The sequence below is a fragment of the Nerophis ophidion genome, linkage group LG02, assembly GCF_033978795.1.
Source record: "Nerophis ophidion isolate RoL-2023_Sa linkage group LG02, RoL_Noph_v1.0, whole genome shotgun sequence".
NCBI lineage: Eukaryota > Metazoa > Chordata > Actinopteri > Syngnathiformes > Syngnathidae > Nerophis > Nerophis ophidion.
The window spans coordinates 70,537,994-70,562,014 of NC_084612.1; the positions used below are offsets into that span (position 1 = coordinate 70,537,994).

At 40.9% G+C, this 24,021-nt stretch overlaps 1 protein-coding gene across 1 annotated transcript in view; it reads right to left on the bottom strand.

Moving 5' to 3' along the window:
- col7a1 (collagen, type VII, alpha 1) overlaps nucleotides 1-24,021 on the bottom strand; it is a 196,503-nt gene that overhangs the window by 58,817 nt on the left and 113,665 nt on the right. The window contains exons 63-79 of the mRNA XM_061889781.1: nucleotides 23,932-23,976; nucleotides 23,628-23,663; nucleotides 22,429-22,464; nucleotides 19,796-19,900; nucleotides 17,499-17,564; nucleotides 10,900-10,935; nucleotides 10,792-10,827; nucleotides 10,658-10,705; nucleotides 10,539-10,574; nucleotides 3,589-3,711; nucleotides 3,296-3,505; nucleotides 2,052-2,087; nucleotides 1,934-1,978; nucleotides 1,749-1,865; nucleotides 1,605-1,676; nucleotides 1,436-1,480; nucleotides 1,329-1,364 (exon numbers count right to left, since the gene is read on the bottom strand). Of these exons, the coding sequence (XP_061745765.1) occupies nucleotides 1,329-1,364; nucleotides 1,436-1,480; nucleotides 1,605-1,676; nucleotides 1,749-1,865; nucleotides 1,934-1,978; nucleotides 2,052-2,087; nucleotides 3,296-3,505; nucleotides 3,589-3,711; nucleotides 10,539-10,574; nucleotides 10,658-10,705; nucleotides 10,792-10,827; nucleotides 10,900-10,935; nucleotides 17,499-17,564; nucleotides 19,796-19,900; nucleotides 22,429-22,464; nucleotides 23,628-23,663; nucleotides 23,932-23,976 (1,128 nt within the window). The remainder of the gene's footprint in view (nucleotides 1-1,328; nucleotides 1,365-1,435; nucleotides 1,481-1,604; nucleotides 1,677-1,748; nucleotides 1,866-1,933; nucleotides 1,979-2,051; nucleotides 2,088-3,295; nucleotides 3,506-3,588; nucleotides 3,712-10,538; nucleotides 10,575-10,657; nucleotides 10,706-10,791; nucleotides 10,828-10,899; nucleotides 10,936-17,498; nucleotides 17,565-19,795; nucleotides 19,901-22,428; nucleotides 22,465-23,627; nucleotides 23,664-23,931; nucleotides 23,977-24,021) is intronic.

Below are 24,021 nucleotides of genomic sequence, written 5' to 3' on the forward strand. Positions count from 1 at the left end.
ATATATATATATATATATATATACATATATACATATATATATATATATATAAAATACATCGTATTTTTCAGACTATAAGTCGCAGTTTGGCCAGGGGTGCGACTTATACTCAGGAGCGACTTATGTGTGAAATTATTAACACATTACCGTAAAATATCAAACAATATTATTTAGCTCATTCACGTGAGGGACTAGACGTATAAGATTTCATGGGATTTAGCGATTAGGAGTGACAGATTGTTTAGTAAACGTATAGCATGTTCTATATGTTATAGTTATTTGAATGACTCTTACCATAATATGTTATGTTAACATACCAGGCACCTTCACAGTTGGTTATTTATGCCTCATATAACATACACTTATTCAGACTGTTGTTCACTTTTCTTTATTTATTTTAAATTGCCTTTCAAATGTCTATTCTTGGTGTTGGGTTTTATCAAATATATTTCCCTAAATAATGCTGTGGAGAGGCGGAACCGGCGAACGATCAGTGGGGCAGGGCACGCTGGAGCCCGGCCCAAGATGGCGGCGAGGAGGCAGACAATGCGGCCGAGCGGAGAGGCGGGGCATGAAGGAAGCGACGCCGTAGGCATGTGCAGGTGTGTGAATCATACACCAGTACATATTTAATTTATCTCCTCACGATGTATAAAAGGGGAGAAGGAGGACAGATCGGGAAAAAAGGAGGAGGAGAGCCCGGAGTAGCGACTGAGGAGCGGAAACAAACAGCAGACGAGGACGACGACGACGGCGGCTGAAAAGCGGACCGTGAGCGAGCAGTGGAGAGGAGCAGCTGAAAAGCGACCCAATCTGAAGACAAGCTTTATTGCAAAATAAACAAGAGTCAAACCTGCTAAAGCAATGTCCTTCCTTAGTGGTCCATGGAACCCGCACGACGACAGCGTGAGTCGTCCACAAATGCGACTTATACTCCAGTGCGACTTATATATGTTTTTTTCCTTCTTAATTATGCATTTTCGGCAGGTGCGACTTATACTCCGGAGCGACTTATACTCTGAAGAATGTGTTACACACACACACACACACACACACACATATATATATATATATATATATATATATACCTTGCTCTCTATGGTAACCCAGGCTGACCTTAGTTGGAGAGCATGACAACACAGAAAGGTGGAGGCCAGGCAAGTAAACTCTACGTCAAGAAGAAACTGGCTGAGCTCAGAAACTCAAAAGAAGAAGGAACAGGAAGGTTCAGCCCAAGGAGGGAAAATAAGAGGTCTAGTGGCAAGGCACTTAGAGTAGAGCCAGTCCTTCAAGTAAGCAGATCAAGACCCTTTACTGGGTTTACTCACCACTTGGCCTCGAGGACCGGCAGGCCCTGATGGACCCTGCTCCAACATGAGAGGGAGAACATTTGTGAAGAAGGATTTCTGTTCTCGCTTGACCTAACACTACTTACCGGTTTCCCATCCTGACCAGGTTTACCAGGGTCCCCCGGTATTCCCTAAAATGAAAACCAAAAATGATTTCATCATTTTTACAAACAGACCCAACAGACAATATGAAAACTACGTGTTGAATTTCTGACTTAAATCTTTCTCAACACTTCAAGGTGTGAGGCAGCTCACCTGTGAGCCATCACGTCCCTTCTCTCCAGACCCGCCCCGGTCTCCTTTATCACCGCGTTGTCCTTCAAATCCCTGTGAGGCCCAGCATTTAGACACAGGGCACAGACTGACAGGGTATTTCACTCTATTATGTGCAAATCTTACCCGGTCACCTTTAGACCCCTGCGGCCCAGGAGCGCCGGGCTCTCCTTTGGGTCCTGCCAGTCCGGGAGGGCCTCTGGTTCCAGGTGCACCGGTGAGTACTGAGTCAGCAGATTCCCCCTTTCGTGGAAAAACACAACTGTTAAGTTTCTGACTTGAAGTGTTAAGTACACGGATCATTTGTTCACCTTTTGACCCGGTGCACCAGACGGCCCAGTAAGCCCTACTTTACCCTGTTACAGACAAAAACATTGCATCATATTTCTGAGCTAGTGAGATATCATTCCATCAATTTACTCCACTTACAGATTCTCCTCTGTCTCCCTTTTCTCCTCGATCACCCTGAAGGACAGATGTAAACAAAATGCACATAAATGTCACATACTTTTTATACGTTTTTATCTATGCATGGTTGTCCAGTTTTGCCTGAAAGGGAGTGGGAAGAAGATAATTTAATTAATCCCACCCCCACTTCTCCATTCAGTGATTATTCCATTGAGTTTCACTGTGACTTTGTTTAAGGATTATAATACAAATGTTGTATCATGGTGGCATTAACATGAATTGATTAACGTGGACCCCGACTTAAACAAGTTGAAAAACGTATTGGGGTGTTACCATTTACTGGTCAATTGTACGGAATATGTACTGAACTGTGCAATCTACTAATAAAAGTATCAACCAATCAATCAAAGCACAGGTAACAATAATTTTTACACTGTAACAATAATTTGTATCAACAACGTAGGAAAAATGAATATATCAACAATGGTAATAATGCCTAAAACATATTGAAAAATTTGAGAATTTCCCACATAAATGTTGCAAACAACCCCTTAAAGCAGTGGTTCTCAAATGAGGGTACGCTTACCCCTGGGGGTTCTTGAAGGTATGCCAAGGGGTACGTGAGATTTTTTTTTAAAATATTCTAAAAATAGCAACAATTCAAAAATCCTTTATTTATTGAATATTACTTCAGCAAAATATGAATGTAAGTTCATAAACTGTGGACAAAAAAAATACAACAATGCAATATTCAGTGTCGACAGCTAGATTTTTTGTGGACATGTTCCATAAATATTGATGTTAAAGATTTACTTTTTTGTGAAGAAATGTTTAGAATATAAGTTGATGAATCCAGATGGATCTCTATTACAATCCCCAAAGAGGGCTCTTTAAGTTGATGATTACTTCTATGTGTAGAAATCTTTATCTATAACTGAATCACTTGTTTATTTTTCAACAAGTTTTTAGTTATTTGTATATCTTTTTTTCCAAATAGTTCAAGAAAGACCACTACAAATGAGCAATGCGTTTGCACAGTTAAACAATTTAATCAATCAGAAACTGATGACATAGTGCTGTATTTTACTTCTTTATCTCTTTTATTCAACCAAAAATGCTTTGCTCTGATTAGGGGGTACTGGAATTAAAAAAAATGTTCATTGAAAAAAGGTTGAGAACCACTGCCTGGGAGTAAAACAGTAAATAAGGAGAAGAGGGTCTTCTTTCACCACACTGCTGATATGATACCCAACGTCCTTCTTTACCTTCTCCCCTGGTCTTCCAACCTCTCCGGTTTCCCCGGCTCTCCCAGGCACTCCTGGTATTCCTGGCTTTCCTGGCTCCCCTGCAGGCCCCGAGGGTCCCGTGGGTCCACGCTCCCCAATGGCTCTTCCAGGAAGCCCAGGTGTTCCCGCTGGACCTCGCTCTCCTTGGTCCCCCTTTGACCCTCTGTCCCCTGCAAAACCGCGTGTCCCCTGGTGCCCCGACAGGTTGGGGCGGGAGAAGACAAAGTTGCTACAATCTGACTGGGATTTTGGTCATCAAAAGCGTCACTTACATCTGCACCAGCTGGTCCCCTCGGACCAGGCTCACCCATGTCTCCCTTTTCGCCTCTTTGCGCCTTCTGCACCGGAACCGAAGGGGGGTCCTTCTTGTCCACAACCACCTTCAGGTCAGACACCTGCGTCAACAGCAGAACGACCGGCCGTTAAGAGTTGCAGCTACAGGTGCTGGGCTGTGAAACAACTTCAAGCAGTCATTGAGATTCCATCCGGGCCGCTTGGAAATGTCTGGTAATCAGTCTCCTTTGTGCAACTTTTAAACTGCAGAGTTCGGTAACAATTGAAGACGGCTGAGTGGTTTGAAAGCCCATTTTTAAAGAGCATTCAGGCAGAACCATTGAAACATCACAATTTTACTGGAAGATTGATTCCATGCTTTATGTGGAGGAGGAGCACAGATCCCTCAAAGAGACGTTATCGCAAAGACGCTAATCAAGGATCACTTTTGTGATCAAAGGCAGCAACAATATACTGCAATTGTGCGCACCTTTTGATTTGATTTGATACATTTTTATTTAAAATATGCAAAAAAAACAAGAGCAACCCTGATACAATGCAGTGCTGTAGCCTCAACAGCAATTATAACAAACTTTAAGTGGAACTGCCATTTTTGAAGAATAATGCTCATCATTCGCAATCTCTATGTAAGACAAGAACATATGCTTTCCTTTTTTGATGCATTCTAATTTGTAATATACGGCAAGTTTATTGATTCCTTCAGGAAAATTAAAAATTCCAGCAGCAGTGTACAGAGTTGAGATCAATTTAAAAAGTAAATAATGTGGGTATAAATGGAAACAAAATGGAAAAATATTACAATAAGAATAAAACAATAAAAAGCAACAATGGGAATACAAATATAACAGTAAAATAAGAATATAACAAGAGAAACTAGGCAGTAGTGACCATGTTATGAAAAAGTATTGCACTGTTATTGTTTTGCATCCCTTGTCATTCTAGTACCCCCCTCCCCAGAGTGGAGTTGTACAGTCTAAAGCAGGTGTGCCCATTACGTCGATCGCGAGCTACCGGTCGATCGTGGAGGGTCTGCCAGTCGATCGCAAACCAAGCATTAAAAAAATAAACCTAAAAATTTGTCATCATCAATCTTTACTACGACGTCACTTTCCTCACTTGATTGACATTCACGGCACCCGAGGGTCTTCTGAGATGACGCTGGCTGCTGCCAGATCATTATTGAGAAAACATGACCGAAAGGAGGGCGAGAAACACTTTTTATTTCAACAGACTCTCGCGCCGTACCTGCTGTCAAAACCCTAAAGACAGACTGCACAGTTGCTGTCTTCACAATAAAAGCTCTGCTTCATCCTGCCTGCGTTAACAAAATAAGAGTCTCAGAAAGCTAGCGTGCACAAGATAGCAAGCTACGGAGTTTGCCACCAATGTACTTCTTGCAAAATGTCTAAAACGATTATGGTAACTGGATAAATAAAGATGCCAAAAACTAACCACTTTCATGTGGTATTGGACAGAAAGAAGGACTTTTTTTCTCCTCCATTTGAAAATGTGGACGTTATCAGCACTACTGTCTGATTCCAATCAATGCAAGTCATCAGAATCAGGTAATACACCAACTTATATTCTTGTCTTCATGAAACAAAGGAATCTTTATGTGTTAAACATGCTTGTGTTATCATTAAACACCTTCAACATGTTAACAAAAACCTCTCTTTCATAAATAATTAAATATAAATTATATATATATATATATATATATATAAATGGGTTGTAATTGTATAGCGCTTTTCTACCTTCAAGGTACTCAAAGCGCTTTGACACTACTTCCACATTTACCCATTCACACACACATTCACACACTGATGGAGGGAGCTGCCATGCAAGGCGCCAACCAGCACCCATCAGGAGCAAGGGCGAAGTGTCTTGCTCAGGACACAACGGACGTGACGAGGTTGGTACTTGGTGGGATTTGAACCAGGGACCCTCGGGTTGCGCACGGCCACCCTACCACTGCGCCACGCCGTACCCGTAGATTCCTTCGACTTGGTCAATTGAAAAGTAGCTCGTCTTCAGAAAAAGTGTGGGCACCCCAGGTCTAAAGTATGATGTGGCTGACAATTTAGCCAATGGGAGAAATCAATTGCGCCCATAAAGCCCTCTGGAAAAAACACCCCAAAACCTCCAACAATACTCCATTCACATGTTGACCTAAATATTAACCCAGTATTGTTATTATTAGAGCTAATACTGAGGAACTACTTTTAATGACGCCATAATCACAGAGAGGTAACTACCGGTATGTTATGCACACTGAGCTGTTGCATCGCCTCTAAACGTTAATTCAACACAGTACAAAAATAAAATGCGCACAATTTATGGTGAACTACTGGCAGAGGTGGTTGCCAGGAATTCCCTGTGAAAAACACAGTCACGATGTATGAGACATTACGGTATGTTGATGTTGAATCAGTTAATCTGACAGTTTTTAACTGTTTTTGCTTACGATAAAATACTATTTAAAAAAAATGCAGCAGCAGAATAGGCGCTCTGTTTGTGACTTTCATGGACAGGATTTCTAGGCAGAGTCGTGACCATGGCGGAGAGGGTATGTGTCTCGGAGGGCTTAAGGTTGCGTCGCTGCTTTTTGCAGATGATGTGGTCCTGATGGCACCTTCGGTTCGTGACCTTCAGCTCTCACTGGATTGGTTCGCCGCCGAGTGTTCAGCGGCTGGAATGAGGATCGGCATCTCCGAATCTGAAGCCATGGTTCTCAGCAGGAAACCGATGGTCCGTACAGTCCAGGTAGAGAACGAGACTCTGTCCCTGGTGGAGGAGTTCAAGTATCTCGATGGTGAAGGAAATCAAACGGAGAATCGGAGCATCTGGGGCAGTATTTCAGTCTCTCTGCCGCACTGTTGTGACGAAGCGAGAGTTGAGCCAGAAGACAAAGCTCTGGGTCTACCGAGCTATCTACATTCCTACTCTCACCTATGGCCACCAAATGTGGGTCAAGACCGAAAGAGTAAGATTGCGGATACAAGCGGCCGAAATTAGTTTTCTCAGAAGGGTGGCTGGAGTAGAGCCGCTGTCAGAGTTGCCACTGACAGTTTGTTTGTGTTTTAGTTTCTCCTCTGTGTGTTTAGTATTTCCTGTCCTTAGTTCCTGTCTAGTGCTCTTATTTTGGTTCAGCTTCCTGTTTTGTCTCCCTGTGTCCTGTTTTCACTCAGCTGCGTCTGATTGGCATCTGGTCACACCTGATGTCAATCAGCCAGCTCCTACTTTACCTGCTTTGTTCCTCCAGTCAGTGCTGGATCATTGTATTGTATTGTCGTTGCTGTCGTTTTATTGCAGCGTAGCGGTAAGCTACATTCGTTTGTTTGTAACTTACTGTCTTTTGTTCCCTGCTTCTGTTTTGTTTTCACTCTACAAGTAACGACTTCTGCTTTCCTGTTTGCAACCCGCTAGCTTCCACGCTAGGCCCTTTTTTGTTTCTTGCTAGCTTCTATGCTAAAGACCCTTAGTTTCTTATCCGCCTCGTGCGCGCTTTGTGTTAGTACCCCTTTTGTTTGATTTTGTCGTAGTATCTTTATTAAATCATGTTTTCTCACTCCATGCCTGCCTCCATCTCTGCATCTTGGGGTTCGTCACCAAATAATCCTGACAGCCGCTGCTCCTTCGCTTGGAAAGCAGCCAGCTTAGGTGGTTCGGGCATCTCGTGCGGTTGCCTCACGAGCGTCTCCCTAGGGGGGGTCCTCGTTGCACGTCCCACTGGGAGGAGACCCCAGCAGCAGGCCAAGGACCAGATGGGGGGATTACATCTCCTCTCTGGCCTGGGAACGCTTCGGGATACCCCAGGAGGAAGTTGCTAATGTTGCTCCGGAGAGAGAAGTCTGGGGGTCTCTGCTGGAACTGTTGTCCCCGCGACCCGATTCCGGATAAGCAATTGAAGATGGATGGATGGAAAAAAACCTATAGAATTTATGGTAAAATACTGGCAGCTGTGGTTTCAAACTATTGAAATTAGGGCCAATTTTAGTGTCGCCGGTCAGCCTATCCCCATAACTTTGGAGGTCTGAGGAAGTCTGAGTACCCGGTGAGAAGCCACGCATTCATGGCGGAATATTTCAAAGATCCCTAGCATAGAAATCAAACTCATAACCTCCTAACTGCGAGGCACGAACGCTTACACTGCGCTGACCTGTTATCAACACTAGTATCTGCAAAAAATGCCTGTTTCCATGACATGTAAGCAGAGGTGGGTAGAGTAGCCAGAAATTGTACTCAAGTAAGAGTACAGTTACTTTAGAGATGTATTACTCAAGTAAAAGTAAGGAGTAGTCATCCAAATATTTACTTGAGTAAAAGTAAAAAGTATGTTGTGAAAAAACTACTCAAGTACTGAGTAACTGATGAGTAACCTGCTTGTTTAATGATTACGGCAACAAATAACGCACAAAAACATAAAAATAGCAATGAGCAAATTCATAGCCAGGAATATCTCTTAAGCAACTAAAATAATAATATATATTAGATAATAATACATTAAAATAAAAAAATTAAGGCAAATTGAGCCACAATAACTTAACAGCACCATAGGCTCAGTAGGCATTTATTGATTGATTGATTGATTGATTGATTGATTGATTGATTGAAACTTGTATTAGTAGATTGCAAAGTACAGTACATATTCCCTACAATTGATCACTAAATGACCAAGTCGAGGTGATCTACCTCATATATACATACACACACATATCATATATATATATATGTATATACAGTATATAATTTATAGTTATTTATTTGCCGTTTTTGTTCACATGTTAAAGGTGTTTTAATGAATATACATGCATGTTTAACATATAGATTCCTATCTTTCATGAAGACAAAAATATAAGTTGGTGTATTACCTGATTCTGATGACTTGTATTGATCGGAATCAGACCGTAGTGCTGAAAAAAAGTTCCTCTTTTCTGTCTAATACCACATGAATGTCGTTGGTTTTTGGCATCTTATTTGTCCAGCTTCCATATTCGTTTTTATGCACTTTACAAGAAATACATTGGCGGCAAACTCCGTAGTTTGCTCGCTTGCTTGCGCTGGCTTTTGGAGACTCTTATTTTGTTAGAGCAGGCGCGATGGAGCGGCACTTTTATTGTGAAGACAGGAACTGTGCGATCAGTCTTTAGGCTTTTGACGGGAAGTACGGTTGAAATAAAAAGTGTCTTTTTTCCCTTTACACTTTTGATTGATTGATTGAAACTTGTATTAGTAGATTGCACAGTACAGTACATATTCCGCACAATTGACCACTAAATGGTAACACCCCAATAAGTTTTTCAACTTTTTAGGTCGGATTCGACGTGTGACGGTCACGTGACCGCCTGGTTTTGTTTGATTGGTCCAACGTCACCAGTGACTGCATTTGATTGGTGAAACGCAGGCATGCGTAGTTCCTACTTTGAATGCGTGTCTGACAAAATCAAAACAAACAAAGCGTGCATTAACAGATCGATAAAAAAAAAAAGTAGCGAGTAACGAGCTGATTGTAGATAAATGGAGCGGAGTAAAAGTAGCGTTTCTTCTCCATAAATATACTCAAGTAAAAGTAAAAGTATGTTACATAAAAACTACTCTTAGAAGTACAATTTATCCCAAAAGTTACTCAAGTAGATGTAACGGAGTAAATGTAGCGCGTTACTACCCACCTCCGCATGTAAGCGATACATGAGGATTTTAACTTGAAAGTATTTGTACAACCTTTCACTGGATAACTCACAACATGGCCTTCCGCAACACGCTCCCCTAAGTGAGCTATTAAAAATGAGACCTAAATGCTGCGTATCTATTAAATAGCCACTTGTAACCACTTCTGACACACAAGCACACAGCGTGGTTCATTTTGATGCAGTTTGCAATGAAGCACATAAGCACATCCGCTGGCCAGGTATGGCTTCTATACCACTTTTCTGCTTTCGTAAAATCACAACTTGTGATTAGATACCCGGGCGTGACAAGTGAGTATCCAATCACAGTCACGTTCAACGTAAGGCTACTGTCAACAACTTGTGATCTGATCGCAACTGTCTGTTAGCTGAATGTCCTCCGTTCGTAAAACTGCAAAGCCCTCGCTAATGTTGGATGAGAAGGTCCTCCGGCAAAATTCATACAGCGCTGGCAACAAGCGAGCTGAATTCTGATTGGATAAAAGCTTTAACTTAAAAGAGCAACAATATTCTAAATACTTGTATATATTTACAGAATGTCAATTATAAATAAAATTAACTTTTATTATTAATGATTTATGTTAGGCCAGCAGAGAAGGCCTTGCTGGCCCTGACGGCAAACCACTGACTAATACTTGGTTAATATTCAAGTCATGATATGTATGGAAATGAAGTATTTTTGGCCCTTTATGAATGGTTATTTTTTTAGGTTTTTTTGGGCGGAATAGAGGACACTCCACTGACGTCAGTGTAAGTGAACTTACAGTATATTTACATTTATACTAATAATAATAATAATAGATTTTAATTGTAAAAAGCACTTTACATTGAGCAAACAACCTCAAAGTGCTACAGTTTATTAAAAAAATAATAATAATAAAAATATAATAAAAATAAATAAAATATAAAAACTAGAACAGCCTAATAGCTAGAACAAGTATGCATGTATCTATAAAAAGGCTTTTTTTTTTTTTTTTAAAAAGAAGAGTTTTTAAGCCTTTTTTAAAAGGATCCACAGTCTGAGGTGCCCTCAGGTGGTCAGGGAGAGCGTTTCACAGAATGGGAGCAGCGGAGCAGAAAGCCCGGTCTCCCGTTTTATTTAAAATAAAATAAAGCTCCGTCGTCTTGTCTTTCGTAATGATTGTGAAGGATAGGCAAAAATGTAAAAAAAATGGATGCCGTAAAAATCTCTGAAAACACTTTTAAGGAATATAAATTGATTAATGGGTGAAAGAACATACCTGAATCCCGAGGCTGGCCAGAGCCTTCTGTACGTCCTGCTCAGTGGAACACACGCATAAATCAGGGGGATATTGTTAGCTAAGGATGGCCCAGCAGGTCGAATAAATATATGTATTACCACGGCACTTCCAGGTTTGCCAGGTGCTCCGTCCTCTCCTGGATCTCCCTAAAAGAAAAGAGAAAAAACAAGCCCCAATGCAACTGACACCACTTTTTTTTTTGATATATCGCATGAGAAGACGCTGAACTTACAGTTTCCCCTTTTAGACCCGGAGGACCTCTCTCACCCTGGAACAAGAAAAGTTCAAAGGTCAACAGCAGACATAAAAGGCCACTTATTTAAGAGTGTAAACGACTTACTCGGGAACCCAGAGCTCCAGGAATCCCTGGTACACCCTGAAGGACAAGGAGAGCGTGAATTATGCCGCATGTCAGCCTGGGCTCGGTAAAATATGAGCCGACTATGAATAAGTCATTTTAAATCAACTCTGAGTTTGCCCCCCTGTGCCCCAGCCTGGGATGTTACAGTGAATGATGGCCAAAAGCGCTTTTGCAAAGAAAGACCAAATACATTTCAAATCATGATGTCATTTGACCAATGACTGTTAGGTTCTGTCTGCCCCAGTTTTTGATGAAAGTGTTCACTTTCGATTGCTACTGAAACTCTCTACCGTAATGGCACAGGTCGAAATGGGAAAAAAAATTAGGTGAGTATTCGGGAACGACAGATTTAGTTTTTTCGGACTATAAGTCGCAGTTTTTAATAGTTTGGCCGGGGGTGCGACATATACAACTTATGTGGGAAATTATTAACACATTACCGTAAAACGGCGAATAAAATTATTTGTCTAATTCTCGGAAGAGACGAAGAACATGTCAGCAATCGTCACACACACGTCAACCAATAAGAATTCAGCGGGGGAGGGTCATGGCAGAAGTGCATTGTGGGTCATGGAATGCTAACTGCTATATGCTACTGCCGTAGCTATTAAAATGGATCATTTCATCGTTGGCGGTAACTTATAAAAACTGAGAAGGGCTGAACAAAAATGGCACCGAAAAGGAAATCATGTACTGCAGATTACAAGATGGACGTAGTGAAATATGCAGCAGAAAACGACAAGAGGAAGCGGCGCATACCTTTGGAGTTGGCAGAGTTGTTTAGAAGCGACATCGAGGAAGAAGATTTCATGGGATTTATCGATTAGGAGTGACAGAATGTTTGGTAAACATATAGCATGTTCTATATGTTATAGTTATTTGAATGACTCTTACCATAATATGTTAGGTTAACATACCAGGCACCTTCTCAGTTGGTTATTTATGCCTCATATAACGTACACTTATTCAGCCTGTTGTTCACTATTCTTTATTTATTTTAAATTGCCTTTCAAATGTCTATTCTTGGTGTTGGATTTTATCAAATAAATTTCCTCCAAAAATGAGACTTACATATGTTTTTTTCCTTATTTATTATGAATTTTTCGTCCGGTGCGACGTATACCCCGGAGCGACTCATAATCCGAAAAATACGGTATATGTTGTCTTTTATCATTTTCCCTGCCTTCTCCTTTTTATTGTGATGTCTGTTTCCTTCAGCTCATTAGTCCCCAGCGAGGGGCGGACACTAATGCACACCTGCAACCAATTTCAACCTAGGATTATTTAAGATCGTCACTGACAGCTTTGTCTTGCCGGTGTTTGTCTCCTGAAACTCCCACGTGCATGCGTCTGCTTCACTTTGTCAGTCCTGGTATGTTGTCTCTCCTTATTTATGTTATTCCTTTACCTCTTTGTGTTTGTTTCCGAGCCTCCCTGAGGTAACAAGGATTCTGTGTTGGACTTTATGCTGTACTCAGTGCGCCCTGGCCTTTTTTCCTGCCGACCACTGAGGAACCTGTTTTTGTATTCATGGTGTGCACTTCTGCCAAATCGCCTTTTGTGACACTTTTTGGACTCATTAAATTTTTTCGCTTTTTGTAATTCAACGTTGCTGCCCGTCTCCGCATCCTGGAGTCACCTCCTTGATCATTTCCTAACACTATAACCGCTATTTGGAGCCGATATGCATTTGCAGTAAAAGTTACGTAAATATTAACAGTATAAATATAATATACATTGGTAAACAGCTGTACAACGCTTTAAGTTGGGGGTTTTTAACCTTATTTTTTTAGTAAACCTCGGCCCAGTAGCGCCATTGGGCCTGATATACTAAATTATATTACAGGGGGTCCCAAACCTTTTGACTTGGGAGGCCGCATTGGGTTGAAAACATTTGGCCGAGGGCCGGGCTGAAAGAGCGTGCACTTGCCGGTCCTGCAGTGCGATGATGTCGCATTATTGATGGGGAAAATGCATTTTTACACAATATGATTTGCCTGAGCAGCTGGTAGACCCCAAGAGTAACAATCAGTAAAAAATTTATAGGAAGATTTTAAAAAATAGTAGTTAAAAAAAATAAATATATATATATATTTTTTTTTTTCTTTTAACATGGGACTACATTTACTGTAGTTGATCGTAGTAAATTTGATTGTGTTTTTCATACATTATTTCTTACCTAAAAGTTTTTTTTCTTTTTAAAAGGCATGTATTGGTTAAAATGAGGGTGTTTTGTGGGCCAAGCACTGCATAAACTAATTCTAATTTACTAAGCCTAATTTAAAACCAATTTAGGCTTGTAAATTGAGGTACTAATGCACTTGAATTACTTTTCTGTTTAACTCACGTCACAAAATTTGAATCAAATAATGTCGATAAAAATTTGTACGATTAACTTTTTAAGGACCGGGATATGTACAGTTTTGCATTAAAATTCAAACGATAACCATTCCTGATTGCGCAAAAAACAACTAGCCTGTCCTTTCAAAATTCACAGAATCGAGTGCCTCAATTATAATCCCAAGTAAACGATGAGTCGGTCTCTTTGTTTTTTTTTATGGGGTAAGGCTGCAAAATAAGCCACCATGGGGCCAAAGAAAGTTGTGAATGCCAGCCCTTTGATAAAGAAGTTGAGTAACACAACTGAATTCAGGAAAGAAGTCCCAGCAAATTACTAAGGGAGCACCTTGTGGCTTTTTCTTCCCCTCATCTGTCTCCACTTATCTTCTCCACTTATCTTCATCTTTGCAAACGAGTCTCCGATAAAAGTAAATGTGATGTTACATGTTCATTCATCCACAATGTATTTTGCAAATCATCATGAATCACTATTAAGAGTGCTTTGTGTTTATATTTTGGGTGTCTGGAACAGAGTCATTGGATTTGCATTATTTCTTATAGGAAGATTTGTACGATTCGTCTGACCTTTTGGATCCAATTAAAACTGAAGTCCGAGCTACCACAGTAAAACATCTCATTCGACCGTGTTACACATTTATGGGAAGTGTCGTCATAATCAGGGGATTAATTATTTTTGAATTACAGCCAAAATGATCTTTACGAGGTCAAAGTGATCTTTGACCACCCAATTCTAATTAGCTGAAGTGGATATTGTGCCAGATTTAATCAAATCTATTCCAGAAGGAAAGATAGGAAGTGAGGTCAAAGTGACTTTTTAAATCGCTACATCTAAGCTGTTTGCCCTTGCGAGAAAAAAAAAAAAAAAAAGTGAACATTTACGCAAAAATTACAGGGAGGTGTTTCTTGAGAATGGCCCAAAATGCAACATAATATAATGCCTCTGGCCATGGCTGTCTCTTGTGCGGAGGCAAAAGAACACGAGCAGATAAAACTGTGGGAAGGAGCCAGATAAGATAAAAGACACATCACTGAGGCTACATGTGGGAGGGCCATGCTGCGGGGGATAACATAACCACACAAGAATCGAGAGGAGAAAGGCGCTCGCACAAATCTGCACGCATGATGCCTGTGTATAGGACTGCGATGGTTCTTTTTCAAATCAGATTCATCACATTTTAAAATTTAGATTGGTCATAATTACCGTATTTTCCGGACTATAAGTCGCAGTTTTTTTCATAGTTTGGCCAGGGGTGCGACTTATACTCAGGAGCGACTTATGTGTGAAATTATTAAAACATTGTCAGAATAATTGTTTCTCGATAATTACAAAAAAAAACAACAACTTTGTATTACATTTCTGTTCCTGACAAGAAGACACTTGGACTTCCAAGCGGACAGATGGCAGGATCTGCCCAACTTCCAGAATAACTTTTTTGAAGTATTTTTACGAACTCTTTTTGAGCTATTTTATGGAACTCTTTTTGAACTATTTTATGGAACTTTTTTTGAACTATTTTATGGGACTCACTTTGAAGTATTTTATGGGACTCTCTTTGAACTATTTTATGGAACTCTTTTTGAACTGTTCGGGAACCGAAGGCGGCGCTGTTTGCGACCCACTTCCCTGAGGAAGCAGCTGTGGGAATAAGGGGGGCAGATTAGATAAAAGACACATCACTGAGGCTACATGTGGGAGGGCCATGCTGCGGGGGATAACATAACCACACAAGAATCGAGAGGAGAAAGGCGCTCGCACAAATCTGCACGCATCATGCCCGTGTATAGGACTGCGATGGTTCTTTTTCAAATCAGATAAATCACATTTTAAAATTTAGATTGGTCATAATTACCGTATTTTCCAGACTATAAGTCGCAGTTTTTTTCATAGTTTGGCCAGGGGTGCGACTTATACTCAGGAGCGAATTATGTGTAAAATTATTAAAACATTGTCAGAAAAATTGTTTCTCGATAATCACAAAAAAAAACTAAACTTTTTATTACATTTCTGTTCTTGACAAGAAGACACTGGGACTTCCAAGCGGACAGATGGCAGGATCTGCCCAACTTCCAGAAGAACCCTTTTTGAAGTATTTTTACGAACTCTTTTTGAGCTATTTTATGGAACTCTTTTTGAGCTATTTTATGGAACTCTTTTTGAACTATTTTATGGGACTCACTTTGAACTATTTTATGGGACTCTCTTTGAACTATTTTATGGAACTCTTTTTGAACTGTTCGGAAACCGAAGGCGGCGCTGTTTGCGACCCACTTCCCTTAGGAAGCAGCTGTGGGAAGAAGGGGGGGCAGAGCGTGGTGCAGAACTGTACAGAGAGTGCAGTGGCCATGTCTCTCCTCAGATCTGAATCCAAATTGAAGTCTGTCTCTGTTTGATTATTTGTCTTTTGTCTTGTTTAATAGATGTCATCCGTGTTTGAACCTGACACACATTACCGTTAAATATTAAATAATATTATTTATCTCATTCACGTAAGAGACTAGACGTATAAGATTTAATGGGATTTAGCGATTAGGAGTGACAGATTGTTTGGTAAACGTATAGCATGTTCTATATGTTATAGTTATTTGAATGACTCTTACCATAATATGTTAGGTTAACATACCAGGCACCTTCTCAGTTGGTTATTTATGCCTCATATAACGTACACTTATTCAGCCTGTTGTTCACTATTCTTTATTTATTTTAAACTGCCTTTCAAATGTCTATTCTTGGTTTTGGGTTTTATCAAATAAATTTCCACCAAAAATGTGACTTATATATGTTTTTCCCTTCTTTATTACGCATTTTCTGCAGGTGCGACTTATACTCCAGAGCGACTTATACTCCAAAAATACGGTAATCACAGGCGATAACTTGCTTGCATTATAAAACATTTTAGCAATTCATTTAATTTTACAAATCTTTGCAACAATTTTATCTTAAGTTCTTCCAGGCTGTATTTTTGCTAGCGATCACCCCAGTCAGAGTATCCTCTCTAATTTTGTACTACCGTAAGCATTAATCTGATCGCTGACCATACAGCAGTTAAGGTGAAACAGCTTGTACTGTAAAAATAAAAGTTCATGATTAATCTACGTGCATGCATGATTCATGCACCATTTTTTTGTTATTAATTACATTAGTTAAGTCGTCCTATATATATATATATGTATATATATATATATATATATATATATATATATATATATATATATATATATATATATATATATAGGACTGACCGGGATCTCCAGCTCTTACTGGATCGGTTTGCAGCCGAGTGTGAAGCGACCGGAATGAGAATCTGCACCTCCAAGTCCGAGTCCATGGTTCTCGCCCGGAAAAGGGTGGAATGCCATCTCCGGGTTGGGGAGGAGACCCTGCCCCAAGTGGAGGAGTTCAAGTACCTAGGAGTCTTGTTCACGAGTGAGGGAAGAGTGGATCGTGAGATCGACAGGCGGATCGGTGCGGCGTCTTCAGTAATGCGGACGTTGTACCGATCCGTTGTGGTGAAGAAGGAGCTGAGCCGGAAGGCAAAGCTCTCAATTTACCGGTCGATCTACGTTCCCATCCTCACCTATGGTCATGAGCTTTGGGTCATGACCGAAAGGATAAGATCACGGGTACAAGCGGACGAAATGAGTTTCCTCTCTCCCTTAGAGATAGGGTGAGAAGCTCTGCCATCCGGGAGGAACTCAAGGTAAAGCCGCTGCTCCTTCACATGGAGAGGAGCCAGATGAGGTGGTTCGGGCATCTGGTCAGAATGCCACCCGAACGCCTCCCTAGGGAGGTGTTTAGGGCACGTCTAACCGGTAGGAGGCCACGGGGAAGACCCAGGACACGTTGGGAAGACTATGTCTCCCGGCTGGCCTGGGAACGCCTCGGGATCCCCCGGGAAGAGCTAGACGAAGTGGCTGGGGAAAGGGAAGTCTGGGTTTCCCTGCTTAGGTTGTTGCCCCCGCGACCAGACCTCGGATAAGCGGAAGAAGATGGATGGATGGATATATATATATATATATATATATATATATATATATAATACTTAAAAAAGGATGAATGCCTCTTACAAGATGAAGGCTGAAATAAAAGTGAGAATGACTGTTAAGGACTTTTAATGACTCCAAATTATTCCTCGCACACCACACTGCAGAAGGAGCAGTGCGGCATGTAAAATATGTCACATGCATTTGAAGAGAATATTAAGATCATGCAAACTCACAGGTGTTCCTGCGGGACCCTGCGGGCCTGGGATTGGTGCTGCTTCACTTCCTTTGAAGTACACCACCTAACCGACACATGCGGTGTGTAAATTAGCAATTACTTCATCATGAAATGGCAATTCTCTTTGAAAGCTGCGTGCAAATGCTGAAAGACAACAAAGAGTTGTACTGCTGACCCAGCAGACAGACATTTACAAACCCCGTTTCCATATGAGTTGGGAAATTGTGTTAGATGTAAATATAAACAGAATACAATGATTTGCAAATTTATTTTCGACCCATATTCAGTTGAATATGCTACAAAGACAACATATTTGATGTTAAATCTGATAAACATTTATTTTTTGCAAATAATCATTAACTTTAGAATTTGATGCCAGCAACACGTGACAAAGAAGTTGGGAAAGGTGGCAATAAATGCTGATAAAGTTGAGGAATGCTCATCAAATACTTATTTGGAACATCCCACAGGTGTGCAGGCTAATTGGGAACAGGTGGGTGCCATGATTGGGTATAAAAACAGCTTCCATGAAATGCTCAGTAATTCACAAACAAGAATGAGGCGAGGGTCACCAATTTGTAAGCAAATTGTCAAACAGTTTTAGAACATTTCTCAACGAGCTATTGTAAGGAATTTAGGGATTTTACCGTCTACGGTCTGTAAAATCATCAAAAGGTTCAGAGAATCTGGAGAAATCACTGCACGTAAGCGATGATATTACGGCCCTTTGAGCCCTCAGGCGGTACTGCATCAAAAACCGACATCAGTGTGTAAAGGATATCAATACATGGGCTCAAGAACACTTCATAAAACCAGTGTCAATAACTACAGTTGTTCTCAACATCTGTAAATGCCATCTCAAAACTATACTATGCAAAGCGAAAGCCATTTATCAACAACACCTATGCAAAGCGAACGCCATTTATCAACAACACCCAGGAACGCCACCGGCATCACTAAGATGGATCTAAGATGGACTGATGCAAAGTGGAAAAGTATTCTGTGGTCTGACGAGTCCACATTTTAAATTATATTTGGAAACTGTGGACGTGGTGTCCTCTGGAACAAAGAGTAAAATAACCATCCGCACTGTTATAGGCGCAAAGTTCAAAAGCCAGCATCTGTGATGGTATGGGGGTGTATTAGTGTCCAAGGCATAGGTGATTTACACATATGTGAAGGCACCATTAATGCTGAATTGTCTATACAGGATGGGCTTCACGGTGGCAGAGGGGTTAGTGCGTCTGCCTCACAATACGAAGGTCCTGCAGTCGTGGGTTCAAATCCAGGCTCAGGATCTTTCTGTGTGGAGTTTGCATGTTCTCCCCGTGAATGCGTGGGTTCCCTCCGGGTACTCCGGCTTCCTCCCACCTCCAAAGACATGCACCTGGGGATAGGTTGATTGGCAACACTAAATTGGCCCTAGTGTGTGAATGTTGTCTGTCTATCTGTGTTGGCCCTGCGATGAGGTGGCGACTTGTCCAGGGTGTACCCCGCCTTCCGCCCGATTGTAGCTGAGAGGCGCCAGCGCCCCCTGCGACCCCAAAAGGGAATAAGCGGTAGAAAATGGATGGATGGATGTCTATACAGGTTTTGGAGCAACATATGTTGTCATCCAAGCAACGTTATCATGGACGCCCCTGCTTATTTCAGCAAAACAATGCCAAGTCACGTGTTACAACAGCGTGGCTTCGTAGTAAAAGAGTGCGGGTACTTCCCTGGCACGCCTGCAGTCCAGACCTGTCTCCCATCGAAAACGTGTGGCGCATTATGAAGCGTAAAATACGACAGCGGAGACCCCGGACTGTTGAACGACTGAAGCTCTACATAAAACAAGAATGGGAAAGAATTCCACTTTCTAAGCTTCAACAATTAGTTTCCTCAGTTCCCAAACGTTCATTGAGTGTTGTTAAAAGAAAAGGTGATGTAACACAGTGGTGAACATGCCCTTTCCCAACTACTTTGACACGTGTTGCAGCCATGAAATTCTAAGTTAATTATTATTTGCAAAAAACAATTACGTTTATGAGTTTGAACATGAAATATCTTGTCTTTGTAGTGCATTCAATTGAATATGGGTTAAAAAGGATTTGCAAATCATTGTATTCCGTTTATATTTACATCTAACACAATTTCCCAATTCATATGGAAACGGGGTTTGTAATTGCAGAATGTGACGCTATTACAGGCCTTCAGCATTCTCATTGCAGACTGCTTGACTCTCAGCATTATCACAATGAGGCAAAATGTGAACAATATGACTATCAGTCTAATACGGTCCTATGTCACTCCCACCTGTCCAGGGGGGCCGATGCTGCCAGGCACACCAGGTAGTCCCGGGGGTCCAGTGGGGCCTGGAGTCCCAGCTGAACCCCGCTCTCCTTTTTGTCCATCACGGCCCTGAAAAAAAAGAAAAAAGATGACACAACTGAGCCTCTCAACTCAGGCTCACTTCCTCCTAGGCTATAAGAGAGACTGAACTATAGCATCAAAGCTATGGTTCCACTGAAGTTCTCAGATAATTAAAGAAATTTGCACATGAACAGTAGTCTGACATTTGGCATCTGATCTGGGGAGCTCTCAGAAGTGTCTCCCTCTTAGAGGCTAAGTTTGATCAGTAGAGGATAGGATGAGCTGATACAGGGACACCAATTGAAGCAGCAGTAAACCAGAGTTATTTCAATGACTAAATTGCACTAAATTGGTCCCATTTCTCAAAAAGTTTTATTTTCACACCTACATGTGAAGTCTTAGTGTCCACGCACACTCTCTAATGCAGGGGTGTCAAACTCATTTTACATTGGTGGCCACATGGAGAAAAATCTACTCCAAAAGTAGACCTGGCTGGTAAAATCACGGCACGATAACTTAAATATAAAGACAATTTCAGATCGTTTTCTTTGTTTAAAAATACAACAAGCACATTCTGAAAATATACAAATCATAATGTTGTTTTTTTTTACACTTACAAGTTGCGATTAATAGTATTCTATCTTTTTTTGTCGTTATGTATACTTTCTGGATACATTATGTGATAATGTTCATCTCAACTCATTGGTGTTAAGATTAAAAAAAATAATATCAAGATCAAACTACAGGATGTTATTTATGTAGTTTAATCCTTCTCCTCAACCAGCGAACTAACATCATGTGGTTTATTTTTATTTTTACAGATGTAGCATCATCTACACCAGGGGTCGGGAACCCTTTTGGCTGAGAGAGCCATGAAAGCCGAATATTTTAAAATGTATTTCCGTGAGAGCCGTATAATATTTTTAACACTGAATACAACTGTCAGGTTCAAACACTGATGACATCTATTAAATCAGGGGTCGGGAACCTTTTTGGCTGAGAGAGCCAAAAAGCCAAATATTCTAAAATATATTTCCGTAAGAGCCATATAATATTTTTTTTAACACTGAACACAACTAAACACGTGCATTTTTAAGTAAGACCAACATTTCTAGAGTATAATAGGTCTCTTATTCTTTGCAATAACATTGTTATTCTGAAGCTAACTGTGGAGGGGGCGTGGCCTGCCGGCTTGCAGCGACAGGTGCGTAGATGGCCCACCTGGGCCTTGTTATCTAATCACCTGTCGCTCTGTTGTAAGCAGCAGCCAGGAGGAGAGACTGGGTTGGGGCTGGAAATACAATTGCTGGAAAGTAACTGAGAGACTTATTGAAAAATAAAACAATATTCTAACCCTGAAACAGGCTCTCATGTCGGTGCTTGGTGGTCTGAAGAACCCCCAGGAGGGCAAGCCCCACACTAACCGAAATAACTTCTTGCCATTAACGCAACTTCTTGAACAGGTGCGGTAGAAAACGGATGGATGGATTAAAAATGCATGAGAATGGTTTATATTTTGAACATTATTTTTAACACTGTGATTACAAGTGGAATTATTCATTACTTATCGTGTTAAGCAACGTCAGTTCAGATTTATCAGAGAGCCAGATGCAGTCATCAAAAGAGCCACATCTGGCTCTAGAGCCGTAAGTTCCCTACCCCTGTATTAAACAGACAAGAAGCAAGGAATTAAACAGAGCCTGGATTCAATTTAGCTCAATGAGGAGAAACTCGTAGACCTGTACCCTTGTACAGTCCCGTCCCACGCTCTGACAAGAGAATTCTACGCCTCCTCTTTTATTCGGACTTTTCCTGACTACAACAACTAAATGCGTGCATCTCTTATTTTTTTGATAACATTGTTATTCTGAAGGTAACCGATAATAAATAAAATACTTTTGATCATGAATGCGACTTATTGAACAGGTGCGATGGAAACGGATGGATGGATTAAAATGCATGAGAATGTTTTATATTGTGAACGTTATTTTTAACAATGTGATTACCAGCGGAATTATTAATTACTTATCGTGTTAAGCAACGTCAGCTAAGATTTATCTGAGAGCCAGATGCGGTCATCAAAAGAGCCACGTCTGGCTCGAGATCCATAGGTTCCCGACCCCTGATCTATAGAGATACAAAGAATTGCTATTGTGACATCTAGTGGACACATTTAGAACTGCAGTTTTTTTCAGTAAAACATTTTGTTTTACTTTTATACTTAGCAAACTCATCCCGCGGGCCGAACAGGTTTTGACAATGTATTTTTGACCGCTAATGCCCTCTTTAGTGCGGATAAATGTTCAGCTTTTCCGGTTGACCTATGACGTCACACCAACACAATGCATTTACTGCTCATTACAAGTCCACAACCTAGCTCTGTTGTACATGATGTCCGCTGTGTTTACGCCTTGAATGGCTAAGCTGATGTGAAATAGCAGACAGCCTCAAAAAATGATCTGATACTGCGCTACAAACATGACGCTACTGCCAAGAATGGACACCATGTCAAAACAAAACGACAGCAAAAACACTTGAGAAGAGGGATGATTGAAAGGGGATTTGGCAAAACTGACATCTCGTCCAGCCGCTCCTCCATCTCCTTTATCGCCCTGAGGATTAAAAAAAGCAGTGTCAGCATTCGTAAAAACCACACATTCAGAATATTCAGTAAACATTTGGGGTTGTACAAAATAAAAGTGTCAATTATGTATTTTGCACGTCTTGTCCGGCGACTTGGATGGATACCTCTCAAAAAATTTAAAAGTTGCACAGTGCTAACAACATCAGCCTTTTGACACAAACATTAGATCAATAATATCGTACTTTTCGGTCTACAAGTTTTTTTCATAGTTTGGCCGGGAGTGCGACATATACTCCGGAGCGACTTATGTGTGAAATTATTAACACATTACCGTGAAATATCAAATAATATCATTTATCTCATTTGCGGAAGAGACGAAGAAAATAACAGCAACCGTCACACACATGTCAACCAATAAGAATTCGGCGGGGGAGGGTCATGGCAGAAGTGCATTGTGGGTCACGGAATGCTAACTGCTATATGCTACTGCCGTAGCTATTAAAATGGATCATTTCATCGTTGGCGGTAACTTATAAAAACTGAGAAGGGCTGAACAAAAATGGCACCGAAAAGGAAATCATGTACTGCAGATTACAAGCTGGACGTAGTGAAATATGCAGCAGAAAACGACAAGAGGAAGCGGCGCATACCTTTGGAGGTGGCAGAGTTGTTTAGAAGCGACATCGAGGAAGAAGTTTTCATGAGATTTATCGATTAGGAGTGACAGATCACTCCACGTAAGCGGCATGGCCGGAAACCAACATTGAATGACCGTGATCTTCGATCCCTGAGACGGCACTGTATCAAAAACCGACATCAATCTCTAAAGGATATCACCACATGGGCTCAGGAACACTTCAAAAAACCACTGTCACTAAATACAGTTCGTCGCTACATCTGTAAGTACAAGTTAAAGCTCTACTATGCAAAGCGAAAGCCATTTATCAACAACATCCAGAAACGCTGCCGGCTTCTCTGGGCCTGAGATCATCTAAGATGGACTGATGAACAGTGGAAAAGTTTTCAGTGGTCTGACGAGTCCACATTTCAAATTGTTTTTGGAAATATTCGACATTGTGTCATCCTGACCACAATTTCCCACCTCATATAGAAACAGAGTTTGTACTCAAATGTTAATTTGGCTTTGAGGACCCTGTTTCTAACATTGGTAAAGACTAAAGAATCACAAACCTTTCTCCCATCTTCCCCTGGCACACCATCTTCGCCCTGTGTAATCAAAAACAAACTGCATTACCGACTCTCCAGGAGGAAACTTAATAATGGCCAGTTTTGCAGTGGGAGCACTCAGATAATTTAGTGCCACCACTTTACAGACTTGTTCACCACAGCCATTATGCAGTCAAGCTTGAAATAAAAGCCTGCGTTGTTTCTTTCTCGGGAAATAGCACATTTTATTCTGCTTTAATACTATTTTCTAACACTTAGCAGCATCAATATCCTACATGTGTTAGTGAGGTAGAATTCTATATATTACCATTTTGCCGGGAAGCCCAAGTTTGCCATCTTCACCTGCTTTACCCTGAAACAGCACAAAGCACCATGTCGTTAAACAACTGATAGGAAT